Below are 21,208 nucleotides of genomic sequence, written 5' to 3' on the forward strand. Positions count from 1 at the left end.
ATACTATTAAAACAATTTGTGAACTAGATTTCTTTTTAAAGTCATGTTTGCTGAGATATAATTTATATATGGTACAATTTGCCCTATTTAGTTTTATAGTTATATGAATTTTGATAACACAAATATAAAAAATGATAACATATAAATATGGATATATAGTACTACAGTGAAGTTACAGAATGTGTAACCTTGTTCTTCTTTACTTCTTTTTTAAAAACAAATAGAGAAATTAATTTTAATATATAATTTATTTAACCCAATGGATTACCAACATAATTTGCAAAGAAAATAATTGTTAGTAAGATATTTAATGTTCATTTTCTTTGCCCTAGTAAGTCTTTGGAATCTAATGTCTATTTAACACATAGCACATTTCCATTCAGACTAGACACATTTCAAATACTCAGTAGTCTCTCATGTAACCAATGGCTGCCATATTGGCTCCTTTCTCCATCTTTCACCTTTTGGTGAGACATATGCAGTAGCATAACCATATGTTATGTGGTTTTTGGTTGAGTTCCATCAGAAAGGGACACTAAAGAGATGAACTTAGAATATACAAGAGTAGAGGGAGGTGTTTTATTCCTCCCTATAAGAATTTAATAAACTGTGAGCTGGTTTCTAACATGCTTTTGGTGGGAATAACTTCAGTTAGGTCACCTTCTCCTACAACTTTTTCATAATGGCTCTCTCTTCTTTTACCCCCTACCTCTTCAAGTCTATGGTAGGAAAGGTGCTTCACAAAATTTGTTAGTTTCCCTCAACCTTGCCCTTACTTTTATAAATACCTTAAACAATTTTTACTCTGATGGATCTTTTTCATCCTTGAATCTTGAACAATGGATTTTTAATTATAAGAGTAAAATATGGGCCTGGGATTATGGCTCAGCAGTAGAGTACTCACCTAGCATATTCGAGGCCCTGGGTTCAATCCTCAGCACCACATAAAATAAATAAAATAAAGATACTGTGACCAACTACAACTAAAAAAAAAATAAACATTTTTTTAAAAAAGAATAAAATATACCTCATCTCATATCACAGGCAATGTATATATACATACTAGATTAATTATTTATTAAAATATAATGTATAAAATGGTAAAACTTTTAAAGAAAATATTTGCGTAACTTTGTGAAAAGAAACGGAAAACAAAAAAATATACAAAACATACAAAACCTGAAAAATTAGATGATATTATAGTTAAAATTTTTATGTGTAAAAGTTTATCAAAAAGGGTTGAAAGAGACATGAATTGTATTACTGGTCATTTTTAAAAATATCTTTATTTTATTTATTTTTTATGTGGTGCTGAGGATTGAACCTAGTACCTCACAAGTGCGAGGCAAGCGCTCTACCACAGAGCTATAACCCCAGCCCCATTACTGCTCATTTTGTTTATTTTTAGTATTTAGCTTGACTTGGTTTCTCCTCTGGTTGGCTTTTCCTTTATTGTAGTTCTTCCCTTTGCAGATTTTCATTGTTGTTTTTCATTCCTCCTTGTGGAATATTATGCCAAGAATGTTCTAAAGTGCAGGCTTTCTTGCTGTAAATTCTTTTAGCTTTTGTTTATCATTGAAGGTTTTTATTTCATCATCAAATTTGAAGCTTAATTTTGATGGATAAAAGATTCTTGGTTGGCATCCATTATCTTTTAGAGCTCGGTATATATTGTTCCAGGATCTTCTTGCTTTGAGAGTCTGGGTTGAAAAATCTGCTGAGATCTGAATTGGTCTTCCCTTATAGGTAATCTGATTTTTCTCTATTGCTGCCTTTAAAATTCTATCCTATTCTGTATGCTAGACATTTTCATTATAATGTGTCTTGATGTAGATCTGTTGTAATTTTGTACGTTTGGTGTCCTACAGGCCTCTTGTATTTGATTTTCCAGTTCATTCTTTACACTTTGGAAATTTTCTGCTATTATTTCATTGAAGAGATTGTGCATTCCTTTGGGTTTGAATTTCTGAACCTTCCTATCCCAGTAAATCTTAAATTTGGTCTTTTGATGATATCCCATAATTCTTGGATATTCTGTTCATGGTTTCTTACTATCTTTACTGTGAGGTCAACTTTATTTTCAATATTGTATATTTTGTCTTCCTTGTCTGAGGTTCTGTCTTCCAAGTGATCAAATCTATTGGTGATGTTATCTATTGACTTTTTTTTAAATATTTATTTTTTAGTTCTCGGCGGACACAACATCTTTGTTTGTATGTGGTGCTGAGGATCGAACCCAGGCCGCGTGCATGCCAGACGAGCGCGCTACCACTAGAGCCACATCCCTAGCCCATCTATTGACTTTTTTAATTGGCTTATTGTTTCTTTCATTTCAAGGATTTCTGCTTGGTTTTTTTTTCCAGTATCTCCATCTCTTTCTTGAAGTAATCTCTTGCATCCTATATTTTCTCTCATCTCTTTGTTGGAGTGATCAATGGTCACCTGTATTTGCTCTCTTATCTCTTTGTTGGAGTGATGGATTTTTGCCTGTATCTGCTCATTTCAGTTATGCATATTCTGAACTCCTTCTCTGACATTTCACCTACTGCGCTATCTGTGGATTCTATTGTTGTGGTATCTTGGTTTGTTGGGGGCACTTTCCTCCCTTGTTTTTTCATGATGTCTATGAGTCTTCCTCTCTTGCAGTGTAGGTCCCAGTTATTACAGCCTCTGCCCTACTTTCTTATAGTGTCCCTGTAGGTTACCAATACCTCACTTTTAAGGGAGGGATCAATATTACAGCACTCAATGTACCCAACGTGCAGCCATATATCAGTCAGCTTCTATTTTTACACTTAAAGTTTTGTCACTATAATCAGAAGTGATGAGTTCGGTTATCTTCTACCTTATAGTCAATAGGTTTGCGTAATGGTTTACAGTTTCCAACAGTAGAAAGGGGAACTGAAGGAAAATATGGAGGTATTAGATTATATGAAAAGTGAGAGGGTAATCATAAGAAGTTGGCTGTTGGCTATTAGTAGGAGAAACAAGAGATAGGCAATCCCATGCAAGACTCCCTGTTACCTCAGCAACAGGATAACTGTTGGGACTGTTGAACCAACAGTTCAACCAACAGTTCAGACCAGCCGGGACTGTCTCTCTTGAAATCCGTTGGTTAAAAGACAATACTCCAGCTCTCTAGAAGCGCAGTTTTTAGCACAAAAAGCTGCAAAAGTGGGGGAGGGGTGTTGAGCATCCCTAGTAGAGAAACCTCTGGTGCAGCCAGGCCCACAGGGACCTTGGTGACGTCGTACCAGGTCCATATTGTTGTCTCTTGATAGAAGCGGTGATATCCCAGTTTCCTGGCAGTGACAGCCTCAAGCCTATGTATTTTCTGATGTTGGGCTGGAGCCATGCTTTGGTGAATAAGGAACCTCAGAGTGGGGTGGCTCACCATGTATCTGAAGGTGCTAGGGAGCTTCTCCTCTGGAACTCTGGGCCACAGTGTGGTGGGTGGGCCTCTCCTCCAGTTCTCAACAAAAATAAAGTTTTAAAGTTACACAATCTTTTTCTTTTTTTTTTTCTTTCTGCAGTATTGGGCAGTGAACCAGGGGCATGCTACCACTAAACTACATTCTCACCCCTTTTCCTTCTTTGTTTTGAAACAGGGTCTCACTATGAATGTGCAATCCTCCTGCCTCAGCCTCCAGAGTTGCTGAGACTGTAGATGTGGGCCCAAAGTTACACAATCTTTTGAAGTCATTATCTAAAATTCATTTTTAGTGCTTACTAAACCTCAATGACCTGAGCCAAAACCCTGCTTGTCCTGCCCTACTGTTTTTTTTAATCACTAGATTTATTTATCCCTAATAGATGTATTCATTATTATTGGTTTAATTAAAAGGTCAACTATGCCAAGGTAAAATTCATGGGATGGCAAAATTGTTCTTCCTTGGAGCTGGGGATGTGGCTCAAGCAGGAGCGTGCTCGCCTGGCATGCGTGCGGCCCGGGTTCGATCTGCTGAAAACTAAAATAAATAAATAAATAAATAAATAAATAAATAAATAAATAAATAAATAAAAAAAAATCTCTCTCTCTCTCTCTAAAAACAATAAAATTAAAATAAAAGGCACTTATTTGATTCCTTAAAAAAAAATTGTTCTTCCTAACAGAAGAGCACCAAGAAGTTAGGGGGACAGCCCCCAAACATGCTTGTCTAAAAACAAGAAAAGCCATGCACAGATTCATCTAAAGTTTTATGAATCACATAAATATTCAAAATGAACCACCATGTAAAATAGTACTTCCTTTTAATTATGGTTCAAGTCTAAATATATATTAAAAACTTAGTCTTTATTAACCTCTTGCTAAGTCAGCCTCAGCAACTTAGTGAGACCCTGCCTCAAAAATAAAAAATTTAAAAAGGGCTGGGGGTGCTTCCCAGTGGTTAAGAACCCCTAGGTTCCTTCTCTGGTACCAAAAAAAATAAATTAATTAAAAAAAATTTTTGAGCCAGGTGCATTGGTACACGCCTGTAATCCCAACTACCTCAGGAGGCTAAGTTTTTGACACTAGTGATCAAACCCAGGGCCCCATCTATGCTAGAAATGTGCCACACCACTGAACTACACCTCAGCTTCCTCATGAGTTTTTAAATATGTGTTTGTGTGTGGGGGGGGGTGCATGCCCACATGTGCACACACACCAAGGATTAAATCCAGGGGAGCTTTTACCGCTGAGCTACATCCCCATCCCTTTTTTATCTTTAATTTTGAGACAGGGTCTCACTAAGTTGCTTAGGGGCCTCGATAAATCACTGAAGTTGTCTTCAAACTTGCAACCCTACTACCTCAGCCTCCCAAGTAGCTGGGATTACAGGTGTGCACCACTGTGCCCGGTGAGTTTTTAAATATTGATCATATTTCCTCAAGGCTTTTTTGGTATGTAGCTCTTAATTCTAAATCTTTAACACATTTCCTTGTATTCTCACCTTTCCTTTAAACTTGTTTCTTAGACCATTTTAAAAGTTCAATTCTGAACATATTCAAAGAGTAGTATGTCTTCCTTAAGGTACAGTGGCCAGAATTACACAGGTCATGATGTCTTACTTATGATTAATGCCCTGTAAATATTTGTAGAACCAATGAAGAGGAGTGAAGAGCTCTCAGTGAGACCTTGGTAAAGCAAGAAGATATTTTTTGCTTTGTTTCAAATCTCCCTCATGGTGCCAGGCATCTCAGTAGTATTATATACAATAACTACTTTGTATTGACAGCCTGTCCACTTTTTCCCTTATAAACCTCCCCACATACCTACAGGCAAGGAAACTGTTTTGCAGATGAGGAAACTGTTCAAGGTGGCAAAGCTAATAAATTGTGGAGCCCCAATCTGCTCCCAGGTCTGTTTCCCTCTTTACAGTATATACTCTTTCCACATTGTAACTCTCCCCAGTTGGGAGTCATTTTGGAACCTCAGCTTTGCAAACTTAGGCCCCTCCTCCTCCCTTCTGTTGTTGTTGTTGCTGGTATTGCAGTCTTGGGATTAAAGGCAGGGCCCCTCATATGCTGGACAAGTGTTCTCCCATCAACCACTGGAGCTGCAGCCCCAGTCCCAAGGCTCACTTCTTAAAATCCACTCAGAGATCATCAAACTCTGGTTCTCTAGGTGATGTTGGGGATACGTACAAGGCTAAGAAATCAGAATACCAGTGTATTTCCTTTAAACCATTTTATTGTGGGATCTAACACCCAGAAAGTGCATAAAATGTAAATGTAAAATTGTATATTACATGGTTACAAGATGAATATCCATGTAACCACCACCCAGGACAAGAAATAGAACAATGCCTGTGTACACCATGGCCTGTGTACCTTTCCCATCCTGATCCACTCCCTTCCCACTTCAGCACTAATCACTAATTTTTGGTAATAACTCATTTACATTACTTTATGGTCTGGCTACCTGTGTATGACTCCCACACAATATCGATAAGTTTGTCCCCCCTCTCTTGTTTTTTCAGTGCTGGAGACCAAAATCAGGGTCTCATGCATGAAGACAAGTGCTCTACCACTGAGCTACCTCCCCAGCCCCTGCCTATTTTTAAATGTTTTACAAATATAATCAGTATGTTCACCTTATACCTATTAATCTTGTATCAGTTTTGTTTGCGAGATTCATCCGTGTTATGGTAGTTAGCTATTATCCATTCATTTTTCTTTGCAGTATAGTATTCCACTGTGAGAAAACACCACAATTTACATGTTTGGTTTTTTTGTATGACTTATAGACACTGTGCATGCTTCTACTGTGGATATATTAAAAGGAATATTTTAGGCTTGCAGAACTTCAGGCAGAGTGTCACTCTGCCACTACCAACACTGAGACATTGTACTGGATCCTATTTTTACTAAGGAAATCAGTGTTGTCTTCTTTCATTATTACCAGCATTAGCAAAATGCTAAAATGGCTCTATCACTGATAATATATTCATCAGGACCCAAAGCCTTTAGCTTTCTTGGCCTTTGAAGTAAATGAAGTAAATGTGACATTTCACATTTATTGTGAAATGTCTCACATTCTCTTTATTGACAATGAGAAGCTTAGGCTTCATGCTTTTGAATTAATCCAATACACCAAATATTCCAATTCTTCTTTTCTTTGATTTCCTTCTTCTTACCTATTCATTGGATTTATCTCTGAGATTTTCCATGGCAAGGTTGTTCTTAGAAATGAAACTTCTAGCCTTCCTAATGGGTTCGAGTGGCCTTTTGAGAAGAAGCCAACAGTTGATAGATTTGTTCCTGTCAGTGATGTTTCAAAAGCTATATCAGTCCTCCAAAATGAAATAAGAGCAGGAAGGAAAAAAATTGAGAGAGTGAAGGGGTTTAGATTGGCAGAGGAAAAGGGAGTTTTCACTGGGAAAATAAGCAACTTATTAAAACTTGATCTAAAATTTTCTTTTGAATGATATCAAAAAGACAAGCTTATGATATTTTTCCTGTTGACCTATATAAAACTCACCAATGATATGGCAGCATTTTGATCTTAGGGTATAATTTCTCCATTGCTGCATACATTCATTTCTATTCTGTTTAATAAAACGTTTGATCATTTTTACATGGTCATTAACATTTTTAAAGATGACATCGCTCTGGTCTTCAGAAATTAAAGCAAATGGGGCACAGGGCGGGGGTGGCGGGTGAGGTCTCATAAGTTGTGCACTCTGGACCCCTGAGTAGCTTTTATGCAAGAAACTTTGCCCTTGGACAGAGTAGAAGATCCTTTCAGATACATTCAGCTAATTAACGTAACACGTTCCCTGAATAGTGTGATAAATGAACAGAGCTGATTAACCTTTCTACTTTTTAAAGAATGCTACTATGAACTCTCATGTACGGGTCCTAATATCCATAAGTACGCATTTCTCTAGGAAGAGTGTGGAAGAGGAATTACAGAGTGTGTATTGCAAGCATTTGCCACTGCGCCAGGAAGAGGTGGTCAGAACCTTGAATAACAACAGTTAACTCTTACTAGGTGTTTCCTATGTGTCTGGCTCCTTCTCCCTCCCTCCCTTCCTTCCTTCCTTCCTTCCTTCCTTCCTTCTTCTTTTCTTTCTTTCTTCAGTGGATTATAGTCATACACGGTAGTTGGGTACATTTTGATAAAATCATCCAGGCATGAAATTTGATTTGGCTCCCCTCTTTCCCTCTCATCCTCCCTTCCCTGTTCTTCCTCTCCTGGACTGGTCGTCCTTTCACTTGTTTATTTATTATTTATTTCTGATTGGTGCTTTGCAGATATGCATAAAGGTGGACAGTGGTATATTTATATGTGCACATAGTGTGAGTTCATTAAATTCATTCTGCATTTCCTCCCCTTCCTGGTCGCCCCTCCCTCCTTCATGATCTCTTTCTTCTACTCTGCTCATCTTCCCTATATTTTTATGATATCCAATCCTTCCCCCTCGCCCCCCCTTTTTTTTAGCAAATAGCACACCATTTAACTCTATACATATACATCTTTTTTTGCTGTAGCTTTCACATATGAAAGAAAACATTTAACACTTGATTTTCTGAGTCTGTCTTATTTCAGCTAGCATAACATTTTCCAGTTCCATCCATGTACCAATAAATGCCAAAATTTAATTTTTCTTTAAAGTAAAACTCCATTGTGTATGTTTACCACATTCTCTTGATCCATTCATCTGTTGGGCTGTTTCTATAGCTTAGCTATTGTGAATTGAGCTGCTATAAACATTGATGTGGCTGCATCACTACAATATGCTGATTTTAAGTCCTTTGGGTATATACCAAGGAGTGGGATAGCTGGGTCTTTGGTAGTTCCATTCCTAGTTTTTTTGAGGAATCTCTACACTGCTGTCCAGAATGGTTATACTAATTTTCAGTCTCACCAACAATGTATGAGTGTGCCTCGCCAGCACTTATCATTATTTGTGTTCTTGATGACTACCATTCTGACTGGAATGAGATGAAATTTTGTTGTAGTTTTAATTTGCATCTCCCAGATTGATAGAGATGTGGAACAATTTTTCATATATTTGTTGGCCATTTGTGTTTCTTCTTTTGAGAAATGTCTTTTTAGTTCTTTTTCCTATTTATTGATTGGGTTATTTGGTATTTTGGTGTTAAGTTTTCAAGTTTTTTTATATATTCTGTTTATTAATCCCCTGTCAGAGGAGCAGCTGGCAGAGATTTTCTCCCATTCCATAGGTTCTGTCTTCATGCTCTGAACCATTTTCTTTGCTCTGCAGAGGCCTTTAAATTTGATTGCATCCTATTTATTGATTCTTGGTTTTATTTTTTGAGCTTTGGGAATCTTGTTAAGGAGGTCAGTGACTGGCTCTGTTGTTATTTTAATTGCTTTGTCTTACTTAACACAGCTGCATGGCTATCTTGTAAGGTAAGCAGCTATTATCCCCATATTGTAGATGAAAAAAAAAAAACTGATGCTCAAAGAAGTTTAACACTACTAGCTTTTGGATTTTGAAAGAATCTAATTGGTCAATACACAGAAGTCACATGAGGAAGATACTATAAATATAATCCCTATTGATTGAACTGAAAAACTTTGAGACCAGAGAATCTTATTTCCCACAAGGACAAAGAACATTCTCTCAGGAATTTTGTCTGTGAGACTTCTTTGCCAGGTATAGACACTTATTAGATTCTGATATCCTTGAAATATCATGCATTTACTTACTCAGGCTGGCATGGTGACACTGTCCTATAATCCCAGCAACCCCAGGATTATAAATTTGAGGCCAGCCTCTGTAATTTAGCAAGAACCTGTTTCAAAAAATAAAAAGAGCTGGGCACAGTGGCACACGCCTGTAATCCCAGCAGTTTAGGAGGCTGAGACTGAAGGATCACAAGTTCAAAGCCAGCCTCAGCAAAAGCAAGGTGCTAAGCAACTCAGTGAGACCCTGTCTCTAAATAAAATATAAAATAGAGATGGGGATGTGACTCAGTGGTCAAGTGCCCCTGAGTTCAATCCCCAGCACCAAATAAATAAATAAATATAAAAAGAGATGGGGACATAGCTCATTGGTAAAGCCCTCTGGGTTCAATCCCTAGTACCAGAAGGGGAAAAAAAAAAAGAATACTTGCTCAGTAAGTATTGATTAATAGCCTACTCCCTGGCATTTTGATTGGCTTTGGATATTGAATAGTGAATTAAAAAACATGATCCTTGATCTCTTGGAATTTAAAATGGGGAAGAAGGATGATATACAAATATATAGATGCATGCTTAGTTACAAACTGTGATGAGTCCAGTGAAGGAAAGAGATGCAGTGGGGAACAGGGACATCCCAGGTAAGGAGATCTCTTCAGATTAAATGATCATGATGATCTTCTTCTACAAACCACACAATAAGGAGGGAAGAGAAAAAGTGTTCCTGGTAAGCTGCTGGGATTTGTTCCGGAAGTAATCAGAAGGCACTGAAAAATTTAAAGCAAAGACTCAGGAGGCTGAGGATCACAAGTTCAAGACCAGCCTCAGCAACTTAGGAAGGCCGTGTCTCAAAAAAAAAAAAAGAGGGGGCGGGTGGGCTGGGGATGTGGTTCAATAGTTAAGCATCCCTGAGTTCAATTACCAGTACCAAAAAAAAAAAAAAAAAAAAGGTCAAATTGTGGACTGGGATTGTGGCTCAGTGGTTGGGTGCTCACCTACCATGCATGAGGTACTGGGTTCTATCCTCAGCACCACATAAAAATAAAATAAAGATATTGTGTCCACCTAAAACCAAAAAATAAATATTTTTTAAAAAGGGTCAAGTTGCACTTTTAAAAGAATGCTTTGCCCGCATCATAGAGAATAGATTAGATAGAAGTAGAAATGGAAGTGCCGGGAGGCAATGGTAAAAATGACCCAAACAGATTCATGCAAAATAATCATGGAGGTAGAGTGGCAGCATGTACTAAATGATGGGAATCATCTCATGGTGCAAAAGGAAGACTCGAGGGTGACTTGAGTACACAGAGGTTGGATGGTGGCCTCATTTACTAAAATCGGGAAAAAAACAACTTTGGAGATATGGAGAGAATCCGGCAGTTTAATTTTAACAGTAATTAGCATAAGATGACGTCAGATCATAGAAACAAACCTGGAATCGTCCGCTCTCTAGACCTGGGGTACTCCAGCAGGAGAGATGGGGTAGCATTAGAAGATACTTCAAAGGAGACCAGGAAGCAATAGCAGAGAGGTAAGTGAAAACCAGGCGAGTTTGGTATCAGATTCTAAGAGAGGAGAACTTTCTGGCTGGCCTTGAACTTTATGATCCTTCTGCCTTAGTCTCCCAAGTCACTGGGATTACAGTCATGCACCACCATGCCCACAGGGAGACTTTCTGAAATGGAGGGAGTATTTGCTACTGAGAGGTCACTTGTACATTGGGCTTATTTTGACAACAGGGTACTCAGTGCCCATGGCAAAATGGTTCTATTGAGTAGTAGAGATGAAAGCTGTTTTGGAGTAGATTAAAGAAAGGATAGAAAATGTTTAGGCTCTGGAAACATAGAAACCTTGAGGAAATTCCTTTGTCCAGCTACCTTGGGCTAGATGAGCTTTGGCAAGCCTTACTCCTGACTGGCAGCTCCAGACAGGTCACCAGCCCTGCGGCATCAGTATTCATGGGCTTTGGGGGAACTGAACTCCTTTGAAAGTTGCTTATTTGGGCTCACATTCACATTCACTCCATGCTTATTTTTTACCTTATCGTTCTTATTTATTTCCCACCTTTAGATCAAAATCGAACAAAAGCAGGCCCACCAGAAGTTACTAGACAGCACAAAGATGTATGCCTCGCTCACTGCAGAGTGGAAGCATTGTCAGCAGAAGATCAGAGAACTAGAGCTGGAAGGACTGAAGCAGGCCCAGAGCCTCAAATCGCAGAACCTTCTGCAGGAAAAGCTGGCTCAGGAGAAATCTAAAGTTGCCAGTGCAGAGGAAAAGGTAATTATCCTTAACCAACAGCCTTGCTCTGAATCCCACCACGGGAATGCTGTTTCCTCAAGGATTTCAAAAAATAGATAATTTCAAACTGAATAGAATCCTAATTTTTTTTTCCTTTTGCTCTCCCTCAATTTTTACTTCTTTTGATTTCAACTGCTATTACAATTCCAGCAAATCTCATGTTTTTAAAGCCTCCATGAACTTAAAATTTTCATTAAAGTAATAATGTGAATTTAAAGAACTGACTGAGCCCATAGCACTTTGTTTTATGTTGTCAGATTTTAAAGGGCTTATTTATTTTCCTCTCATTTGGGTTAACTGTTTATGTGGTTTCTATTTTGGAATTTTTACAAGGATTCTTGTTAGGAATTGAACCATTTGGGAACATTGCCCCTGCATTTTAGGTTATCTAACACCAGGTGGCAGTAGCATATAGCAGTTGCACATTGACATGTGCCGCTTTGTCTGAGTTAAGCCTTAGATAAAAGATCTTTTCATCAGCCATATACATATAAAGCAAACATCAAAGAGAAGATGGAAGCAGAATTAATTAAACTAAATAAATCAAATGTTAAATTAAAAAAATAAATACAATACAAAAGGGTTCATACTAAGATTGGGTGTGGTGGTACCTACTTGTTATCCCAGCAACTAAGAGGCTAAGACAAGAGGATTGCAAGTTCAAAGCCAGCCTCAGCAACCTAGCAAAGCCCTTATCAACTTAGCAAGACCTTATCTCAAAATAAAAAATAAAAATGGCTGGGGATGTGGCTCAGCGGTAAAGTACCCCTGGGTTCAACCCCTAGTACACATACACACATACACATGCACACACGCATACACACACACACACACACACACACACACACACAATTCTAATTATACGAAATTCAAGAACAGAACTAAACTACAGCCAGGTGTCATGGTACACACCTGTAATCCCAGTGATGGGAGGCTGAGGTAGGAGAATCACAAGTTATAGGCTAGCCTCAGCAATTTAGTGAAGCCCTAAGCAATTTAGCAAGATCATGTCTCAAAAAATAAAAAGGACCAGGGATGTAGCTCAGTGGTAAAGTGCCCCTAGGTTCGATTACTTGTACCAAATAAATAAATAAGCTACAGAGGTGGGATAGTCCTCCTCCTCATCTTTATGTTAAGTAGGAGGGACACAAGAGAATCTTCTGTGGCACTGAACATACATGCTTAAGACATGTATGTTACTTAACATGTACATGTATGTTACTTTCCCATATATATGTTTTTACTCCATTAAAAAATAATTTTTCAGAGCTGGGATTGTGGCTCAGCGGCAGAGTGCTTGCCTAGCATGTGTGAGGCACTGGGTTCGATTCTCAGCCCCACATATAAATAAATAAAATAAAGGTCCATCTATAACTAAAATAAATAAATAAATAAACTTCTTTAAAAAAATTAATTGGTGAAATTGATAAAAAATGGGTAAAATGTTTAAATGTGGTACTAAATATTGATGAGTATTTGAGTATTTGATGGAATAGGGACTTTTTTTTTTAAAGCCATGACATTTACCCCAGCCCACAAGAACTCTACTAATGTTAGATGAAAGAATAAATTAGTATACCATTTGAAAAACAATTCGACAATAACTTGGGTTCTACTTGATTAATGAGGCATAGCTACCTAGTGGGGTTGCTATTTCTTTGTAATCCTACCCCTTTGCCGGTTTTTGGATAGAATGGTTTTGTGTGTGGTGCTGGGAATAGAACCCAGAGCCTTGTGCATGTGAGGCAAGCATTCTACCAACTGAGCTATATCCCCAGCCCCTGGATAGAATGGTCTAAGAAACAGTGTCCCCTAATAAAAGCCGACTCCAGAATGTGAGATCCCTCTTTCTCGTCAGCCTCTTTCTTTTGGCCCCTTGTAGGAGCCTGAGGCCAGGAGCTGAGGAAGCCTTCCTGAAGCTCATATAACAAGGTGTTCTGTGTCTCTGTGGTATTTTGCATCACTCCAAATTCACTCGAGTAACTTTGGTTCAGTTGCCGCGCTGGATGGGGCCAGCAATCCAGGACTGAGATTGATGCAGAAAGCCCTTCTTTTAGAAAAGGGCTGCTACCATCCACTGGCATTCAGTGAATATTTGTGGGGAATATGGTGCTAAGCCATTATAGAGGATTCCTTCTTGGGTTAGTAATACATCTGAATTTAGCTATCCTTCTGAAATCTATTCATTTAATAAATATTCATTGAGCACCTACTATGTAACAGTTATAATTTCAGGTGAAACAAGGGTTTATAAAATGATGATAATAATAAGGAAGCTGGATGCAGGAGCACATGCCTGTAATCCTAGCAATCTGGGAGGTGAAGGCAGGAGGATCGCACCAGCTTCAGCAACTGAGCAAGACCCTGTCTCAAAATAAAATATATGAAGGGCTGGGAAATCTGGGCATGGTGGTACAAGCCTGTAATTCCAGCAGCTCAGGAGGCTGAGGCAGGAGAAATGAAAGTTCAAAGCCAGCCTCAGCAACTTAGCAAGCCCCTAAGCAACTCAGTGAGAACCTGTCTCTAAATAAAACACAAAATAGTGCTGGGGATGGCTCATTGGTTGAGTATTACTAAGTTCAATCCCCAATACCAAAAATAAATAAATAAAACGCTGGGGAATGTAGCTCAGGGTAAATCCCCAGTACCCCCCTCCCCCACCCCACAAAAAAATTGGGGGATGTAATTTAGCATACCCCTGGTTTCAATCCCAGTGCTGCCACAAAAAGAGGAGGAAGAGGAGGAGGAGAAGGGGAAAGAAAGAAAGTGGAAACAAATTTCAAAGGAAACTTGAATAGCGAAAACATGTTTTAAATGACACTTTTGATCTAACATGCATATTCTAAAATGCAATTATATATGACCCTTTCAAATTAATAAATCAGGTTTTTTCAGGGCTAGGGATGTAGCTCAGTGGCAGGGCGCTTGCTTGTCTAGCATGTGTGAAACTCTGGGTTCAATCCCTAGCACTACATAAAAAATACATAAATAAATAGATTATGTTCATCTACAACTTTAAAAAATAAATAAATCAGATTTTCAGTTCTACAAGGATATTGAGGAACCTGATATTAGTACTAGGTGATATACTAATAGGTACTTCATTCATAAGAGACTTCTATTTTGTTTTGAGGTATTATTCATTAATCTAATCACACTCTGGAAAAACTAGATACTTTCAACACTGTTGCTCAAAGTATAAATTGGTCTAATTCCTATGGAGGCAGTTTGGCATTATCCATCAAACAATAACTAATATCTGGGCTGGGGATGTGGCTCAAGCGGTAGCACGCTCGCCTGGCATGCGTGCGGCCCGGGTTCGATCCTCAGCACCACATACCAACAAAGATGTTGTGTCTGCCAAGAACTAAAAAGTAAATATTAAAAATTCTCTCTCTCTCTCCTCTCTCACTCTCTCTTAAAAAAAAAAACAATAACTAATATCTAATAAATTCTGTCCTACCAAATCACACTTCAAAATTTATTCTATAGACATCAGTTGTAATAGAGTTTTTTTGTTGTTGTTGTTGTTATAGCAAAAGTTTAGGGCTTATTAAATAAGTTTAGTATATCCTTATTGTAGAATGGTATGTAACTGTAAAAGAGAAGGTGACTCTATGTACAAATAATATGAAAAAAATCACCAAGTATATTTTTATTTGTAAAAGGCAAGATGCATAATTATATTTAGCATATTATTATTTATATGAAATTTTTATGTGTATGAAGGATAACTATGTAATATTTATTTACAGATGAATATCTGAAAGGATACAAAAGAAACTGATAACAGTGATTACCTATTTGGTAGAGGAAGGCTGGGAGGAAATGGGATAAGGTGGGAAGGATTCTTTTCATACATACATTCATTTATATCTTTCATATAAAAGATAGCTTCTTTTATACATACACATTGAATACTAATAATGATTTCAAATGGCAAATATCAAGTCACTTATTTTAAAGTTATAAAGTTATACTCTTTAGCTTAGATCATATCTGTATGTTAGCTATGTTGGGGATCCTATGCTGTTTCCCTGATTCAAAAGGAAAAAAAAAAAGATTATACCCTTCCTAATGTTTTATTTGTCAACTTTTTTCATTCAAGATTTTGGACCTGCAGCAGAAATTGGAACAAGCTCATAAAGTCTGTCTCACAGATACCTGTATTTTGACAAAGAAGAAACTAGAGGAAAAGATCAAAGATGCAATAGAAAATGAAGCTGAGTTAAGGCAACAGTATCAGGAAGAACAACAGAAGAGGTAAGAGGAGCAGGATCTGAGTTTCCCAGGGGTGTAGCCAGGACTCAGCTCACCAGCAACGTTATTATTTCACTAAGGTGGTATTTCCTCAGTCCCACTGAGGCGGACTCAGCTGCACTCACCACACTGCATCCTAGTTGTTTATTTTCTTGTTATCTCTGGCACCAGTGTGGAATTCCTAAAGGCAGAGCAGACTTCTTGTTTTGGTGCACACCTGGTACACCTGTGAATTTTCTTGAATGACTGGATTGCCAATGAATTATGATTGACACATATTCAGACTACAATGAAGTTATTGTTTTATCTTTATCAGCTAATGTTCTTCAGGGTGATTTCAATAACTTATAGGCATCTTAATCATTAACAAATGCTGCCAGAAAGGAACTACCATCTCTTTCTTCTAAAATTATTATGATGATTATGATTCTTACTCAAAGCATCCTCTAGGAAGTCAGGCACAGGGGTACATGCCTATAATCCCAGAGACTCGGCTTGGAAGGCTGAGGTAGGAGGATTGCAAGTTCTAGCCTGGACAACTCAGGACTGTTAGCCTGGACAACTCAGCAAGACCCTGTCTCAAAATAAAAAGTAAATAAAGGAGGGGATATGGCTTAGCAGTAGAGAATGGCCCTGGAATTAATCCCTAGTACTTCGAATTTTTAAAATTAATTAACACATTTTCTGCTCTAAATTTCAGTAACTTCAATAGCTTAGTAAATTCATAGAAGTCTCTTATGAACCAAGTGCCTATTAGCACATCACCTAGCATCAATAATAGGTTTCTTCGTACCCTTGCAGGACTGAAAAATCTGATTTATTTATTTTTTAAAATAAAGGATCAAACCCAAAGCCTCATACATGTTTTTTATTTTTATGAAACTCAAAATGATTCACATATATTTTGAGAAAAATATGGTTTTAGCCACTAAAAAGATATGCAGATGTTCACACATTCTTTGTAGCTCAGAACCTTACCTAATGGGTAGCTGAAATTCTAGCCTCGGGCCTCCCTAGTGAATAAACATTGCAGTAAGTGAATGAATGAATATATATATGAATAAATAATAAATCTACTCAGTGAGGTGCTATGAAAGAATATTTGTCTCCCCCACCATATCTAGCAAGGTGACAGGCTATCCTGCTGTTATAATGCCACTAGATTCTGATTATTTAACAATGAGAATACCTTTTAAAGAACTGCTCACAAGAAAGCAAGAAAAAGTCTTGTTATGGTATGAATATGAGGTGTCCCTCAAAAGCTACTGTATTAATGCAGGAATGTTCAGAGGTAAAATGACTGGATTGTGAGAGTGGAACCTAATTAGTCTTAGTTTGAATGGATTGACTGGGTGGTCACGGTAAGCAGGTGGAGTATGGCTAGGTCACTGGAGGTGTTCCCTGAAAGGGTTCATCTTCCCTGTGGTTCCTTCCTCTGCCCCTCTACTTCCTGACCCACCCTAAGTTGAACAACTTTCCTTGCTGGGCTCTTCCCCCATGATGCACTGCCTCACCCTGGACCCAGAGCACTGTTGTTGGCCATCTATGAACTGAGACCTCTGAACTGGGAGCCCCAAATTAATTTTTCCTCCTCTAAGTTATTCTTGATGGGTGTTTTTGGTTACAATGATGCAAAAGTTGACTAAAACAAATTGGTACCAAGAAGGGAAGTCATTGCTGTGACCAGCCTGACTATGCAGTTCAGAAGCCTTTGTAGCTGGTTTGTGGGAGGAATTTTGAAAGTTTAGATGCAAACCAGAAAAGCTTTAGAATATTGTAAGCAGAGCTTAATGGGTGATTCTGGTGGCACTCAGAATAGAATGCTCATAGAAATGTCAACTGTTTTGTTTCAGAGGGAAATGAAAACCTTTAGGAATTGGACTAGAAGCCATTTGTGTTACAGTCTGGCAAAGAAATTTTCTACATGTCCTGAGTCTTTGTATGAGACTGAATTTAAAAGTGACGAACTAATTAATATGGCAGAGGAAATTTCCAGCAGTATAGCATTCAGCCAATTACATGGATATTGCTGGCAATTTTTAGCCAGGTTTACTGTGAAAGTGAGGAGCAGAAAGCAGAACTAAAGGATTTATTTTTTATACTGGGGATTGATCCCAGGGGTGCTTTACCACTGAGCTCCATCTCTAACCAGTTTTTTCTTTTTGAGACAGGGTCTCTCTAAATTGCTTAGGGCCTCACTAAATTGCTGAGGCTCTTCTCAAACTTGTGATCCTCCTGCCTTAGCCTCCCCAGTCACTGGAATTATAAACATGTGCCAATGTGCCCAGCTCAGAACAAAGGATTTTTTTTATATTGCAGCTTGACATTGGTGTGCTTTTCATGTTAATATAGGAGAGTTTTGGAAACTAAATTGAAACTTATTGATGTTCTGAACTTTGAGCCAAAAGAAAAAAAATCTTTCCACATGTATTTGGGGTGAAGGCTTATTCTGAAACAGTCTGCCCATTGAGGTTATTAGCTTTCTGGCTTGAGTATGTATGCTTTGTGCTTGAGAAGAATTGGAGGAAAAAGCAGATAGAATTGTTATTTTAAATACATATACATAAGTCTTTGGATTTTTTTTTTAATTTTTGTTTTGGTAGTTGTGTTTGGAGAGCAGGCCTTTATTTTATTTGTTTATTTTTATATGGTGCTAAGGATCGAACCCAGTGCCTCACACATGCTAGGCAAGCGTTCTGCCACTGAGCTACAGCCCCAGCCCAGAAGTCTTTGTTTATAGTGTAAAATTCTTTATATTTTGTATAAAAACCAATTCTTTTGGTAAAAATGAACCATTTATAGTTTTTTTTTCAGACTTTGAGTCAAAAGATTTTCCTTTAAATGCTTGTCTCAATTTTAAATTGGTCTTTTGTACTTATTTCAGAAAAAAAAATGAATTAAAGGGAACAGCTGCATAAAATGGGTATTTAGCCTAGTGGATTATAAATAAGTATAAACTTTAAAAATAAAAAAATTGCAGCTTGACCAGAAAAGTACACGTAAAGCTGGAGAGGAGGAAGTTGTGCTTGGTTTAAGAGATTACAGCCCCTAAAGAGATGCTAGATAGTTAGCACAGAAACATGGGAAAGATGCCTCAAGGGCATCTCAGGAATTTGCAAGACCACACCCACTACAGGCTCCAGGGTACAGAAGACAAAGTTCTTTTGAGAAGAGATCATGTGGGCACCCTGATCACAGTGGGGGGCCTCAGAAGTTATTTCACCATGTTGAACCTGCAGGTACTCACTGCTGCAGCCCTGCCTGGGGGTGGGCAGCAGGCAACAGGGGTATTGCATAAGCTGGCTGCAGACCTTGGCGTCATCAACATGCTGGTTCTGCAGAAATGCAGGATCTAGAGTCATGAATCCTTCCACTGAGATTTCAAAGGAAGCCCTGGGAGGCCAGGCAAAGTGTAACAGGGTTAGAGTTCCTATGGGCTGCCGCTAAGAGGATGATAAGCAGGAAGCTGTAACGATGGAACTGAAGTTGCAGTGGAGACCCCAGGAATTAACAAATGCCAGTAACATGGACTGTCTGCCAAGAAAAGCTGCTAGGTGCAGAGAGACAGCCAATGTGCACTAGCCCAAAGGCCAAAGGAGCAGGGCTGCTCAAGCCCTTTGGAAATAACACCTTGCAGCCACTTGTCCTAGATGCTGTAGGTCTTTTTATGCTTCTATTCTTTCCTTTTAGAATAGGTATATTGGGGCTGGGGTTGTGGCTCAGAGGTAGAGTGCTCGCCTAGCAGCATGGGACACTGGGTTTGATCCTCAGCACCACATAAAATTAAAGATATTGTGTCCACCTATAACTAAAAAATAAATATTAAAAAAAATAATAGGAATGTTTACTCTTTGCCACTCTATATGGGATATATGTAACTTGCTTTTACAGGGGCTCACAGCCAAGAGGTTGCCTTCAGCCTCAGAGGGGACTTCGGATGTGGGCAATACAAAATTTAAGAATCTTGGAGATCAAACTCTTAGACATGGACATGAGCTTTTGGGGGCCCAGGGTAGAATGCTACACAGTTTAGATATGATATGCCCCCACCAAAAGAATTCCTGTATTAATACAGGAACATTAAAAGGTGGAATAATTGTATTGAGAGCTGTAACCTAATCAGTTCATCCTAGTTGAATAGATTGAGTGGTAACCATAGGTAGGTGAGGCTGGAGGAGGTGGGTCACAGGGGTATGCCCTAGAAGGGTTTATCTTCCCTATAGTCTCTCCCCTCAACTCCTGTTTCCTGACCCCACCATGAGCCAAGCAGCTTTTCTCCTCTGGGACCCTCCCCCATAATATGCTGCCTCACTTTGGGCTCAGAGCAATAGAGTCAGCTACCTGTGGACTAAGGCATCTGAGACAGTGAGCTTCAAATAAACTTTTCCTCCTTTAAATTGTTCTTGTTGGGTATTTTGGTCACATAAATGCAAAAAGCTAATTAAAACAAGGCCCAAGAGCAAAATAAACTAAAAAAAATTTTGATAAACAATATGCAAACTTCTAAGTCAAGGGACAGATAATAATATCAGCCCTGGGTTCTACTGCCTCAGCCTTCTGAGTTGCTTCTCCTGGGTTCAGGAGAAGCCAAGGAAGCTTGCCACAAGCTAAGAGAGCTGAACGAAGAAAATCCAAACAATCTCTGGAGGAAAGAAACCCTGATTTAGATAGTAAGGACTCCTCTATATCAAGCTTAATAAAATATAAACTTACAATCGATGTTACCAAATACCGCAAGGAAACTGGCTATCAGCAACAAAAATCAGCAGAAACAACAAGCACCAGATTTATAACCCCCAAGAACCTCAGCAACTGGGATTATGGAAATCTGATTATAAAACAACTGTGCAAAGGATTTCAAGAAACAAAAAATATAACCAAAGATTAGAACAATGAAAAAAGGCTATTTAACTTTTCTGAAGCATGGTGTTCTTATCTCTAAAATGGGAAAAGGGATACCAGTTCTGTATAGCTTCAATGAAGATTTGCTGAGAAGAAATATGTAGAAAAAATATTCAAACCAAGTATAGGAAAAACAAATATATAGGGGAATTTTTCCATCATAAGGAATTACATAGCACATATTATTTTGTAAACTAGAGCAAAGTAACTCCCATCTATACATTTAGATTGTTACATACTTTTTTTCTTAAAATATTATGTTCTGTTTATTTGACTGTAAACCTTCTTCTAGATCATTATTTTAATGATGTGCCATAAGTTGCTTAATAAATCCTTCATTGTTGGGCATTTATATTTTTTCCCAATTTCTTGCTATTACAGTGATATATATCCTGGCACATAATAAGCACTGGTATTGGTCAGGATTCAATCAGAGAAATAGAACCAGTGGGAGAAGTATATGTTTAATAAGAGATTTGTTGGTTTTGTTTTGTTTTGTTTTTTTGCAGTGCTGGGGATTAAACCCACAGCCTCATATATGTTAAGCAAAGCAAGCACTCTACCACTGAGCCTCAGCCCCAGCCCTAGTAAGATTTGTTCCAGGATTTGTTT

The 21,208-nt window shown here is 38.2% G+C and overlaps 1 protein-coding gene across 5 annotated transcripts in view; it reads left to right on the forward strand.

Moving 5' to 3' along the window:
• The window catches only part of Ccdc30 (coiled-coil domain containing 30), a 136,117-nt gene that overhangs the window by 70,105 nt on the left and 44,804 nt on the right, over positions 1 to 21,208 (forward strand). For all 5 annotated transcript variants that reach the window (XM_078026063.1, XM_078026060.1, XM_078026062.1 and 2 more), the window contains 2 exons: positions 11,204 to 11,413; positions 15,543 to 15,697. In XM_078026063.1, coding sequence (XP_077882189.1) covers positions 11,204 to 11,413; positions 15,543 to 15,697 — 365 coding nt within the window. The remainder of the gene's footprint in view (positions 1 to 11,203; positions 11,414 to 15,542; positions 15,698 to 21,208) is intronic.

The sequence above is a fragment of the Ictidomys tridecemlineatus genome, chromosome 11 (assembly GCF_052094955.1).
Source record: "Ictidomys tridecemlineatus isolate mIctTri1 chromosome 11, mIctTri1.hap1, whole genome shotgun sequence".
In the NCBI taxonomy this organism is placed as follows: domain Eukaryota; kingdom Metazoa; phylum Chordata; class Mammalia; order Rodentia; family Sciuridae; genus Ictidomys; species Ictidomys tridecemlineatus.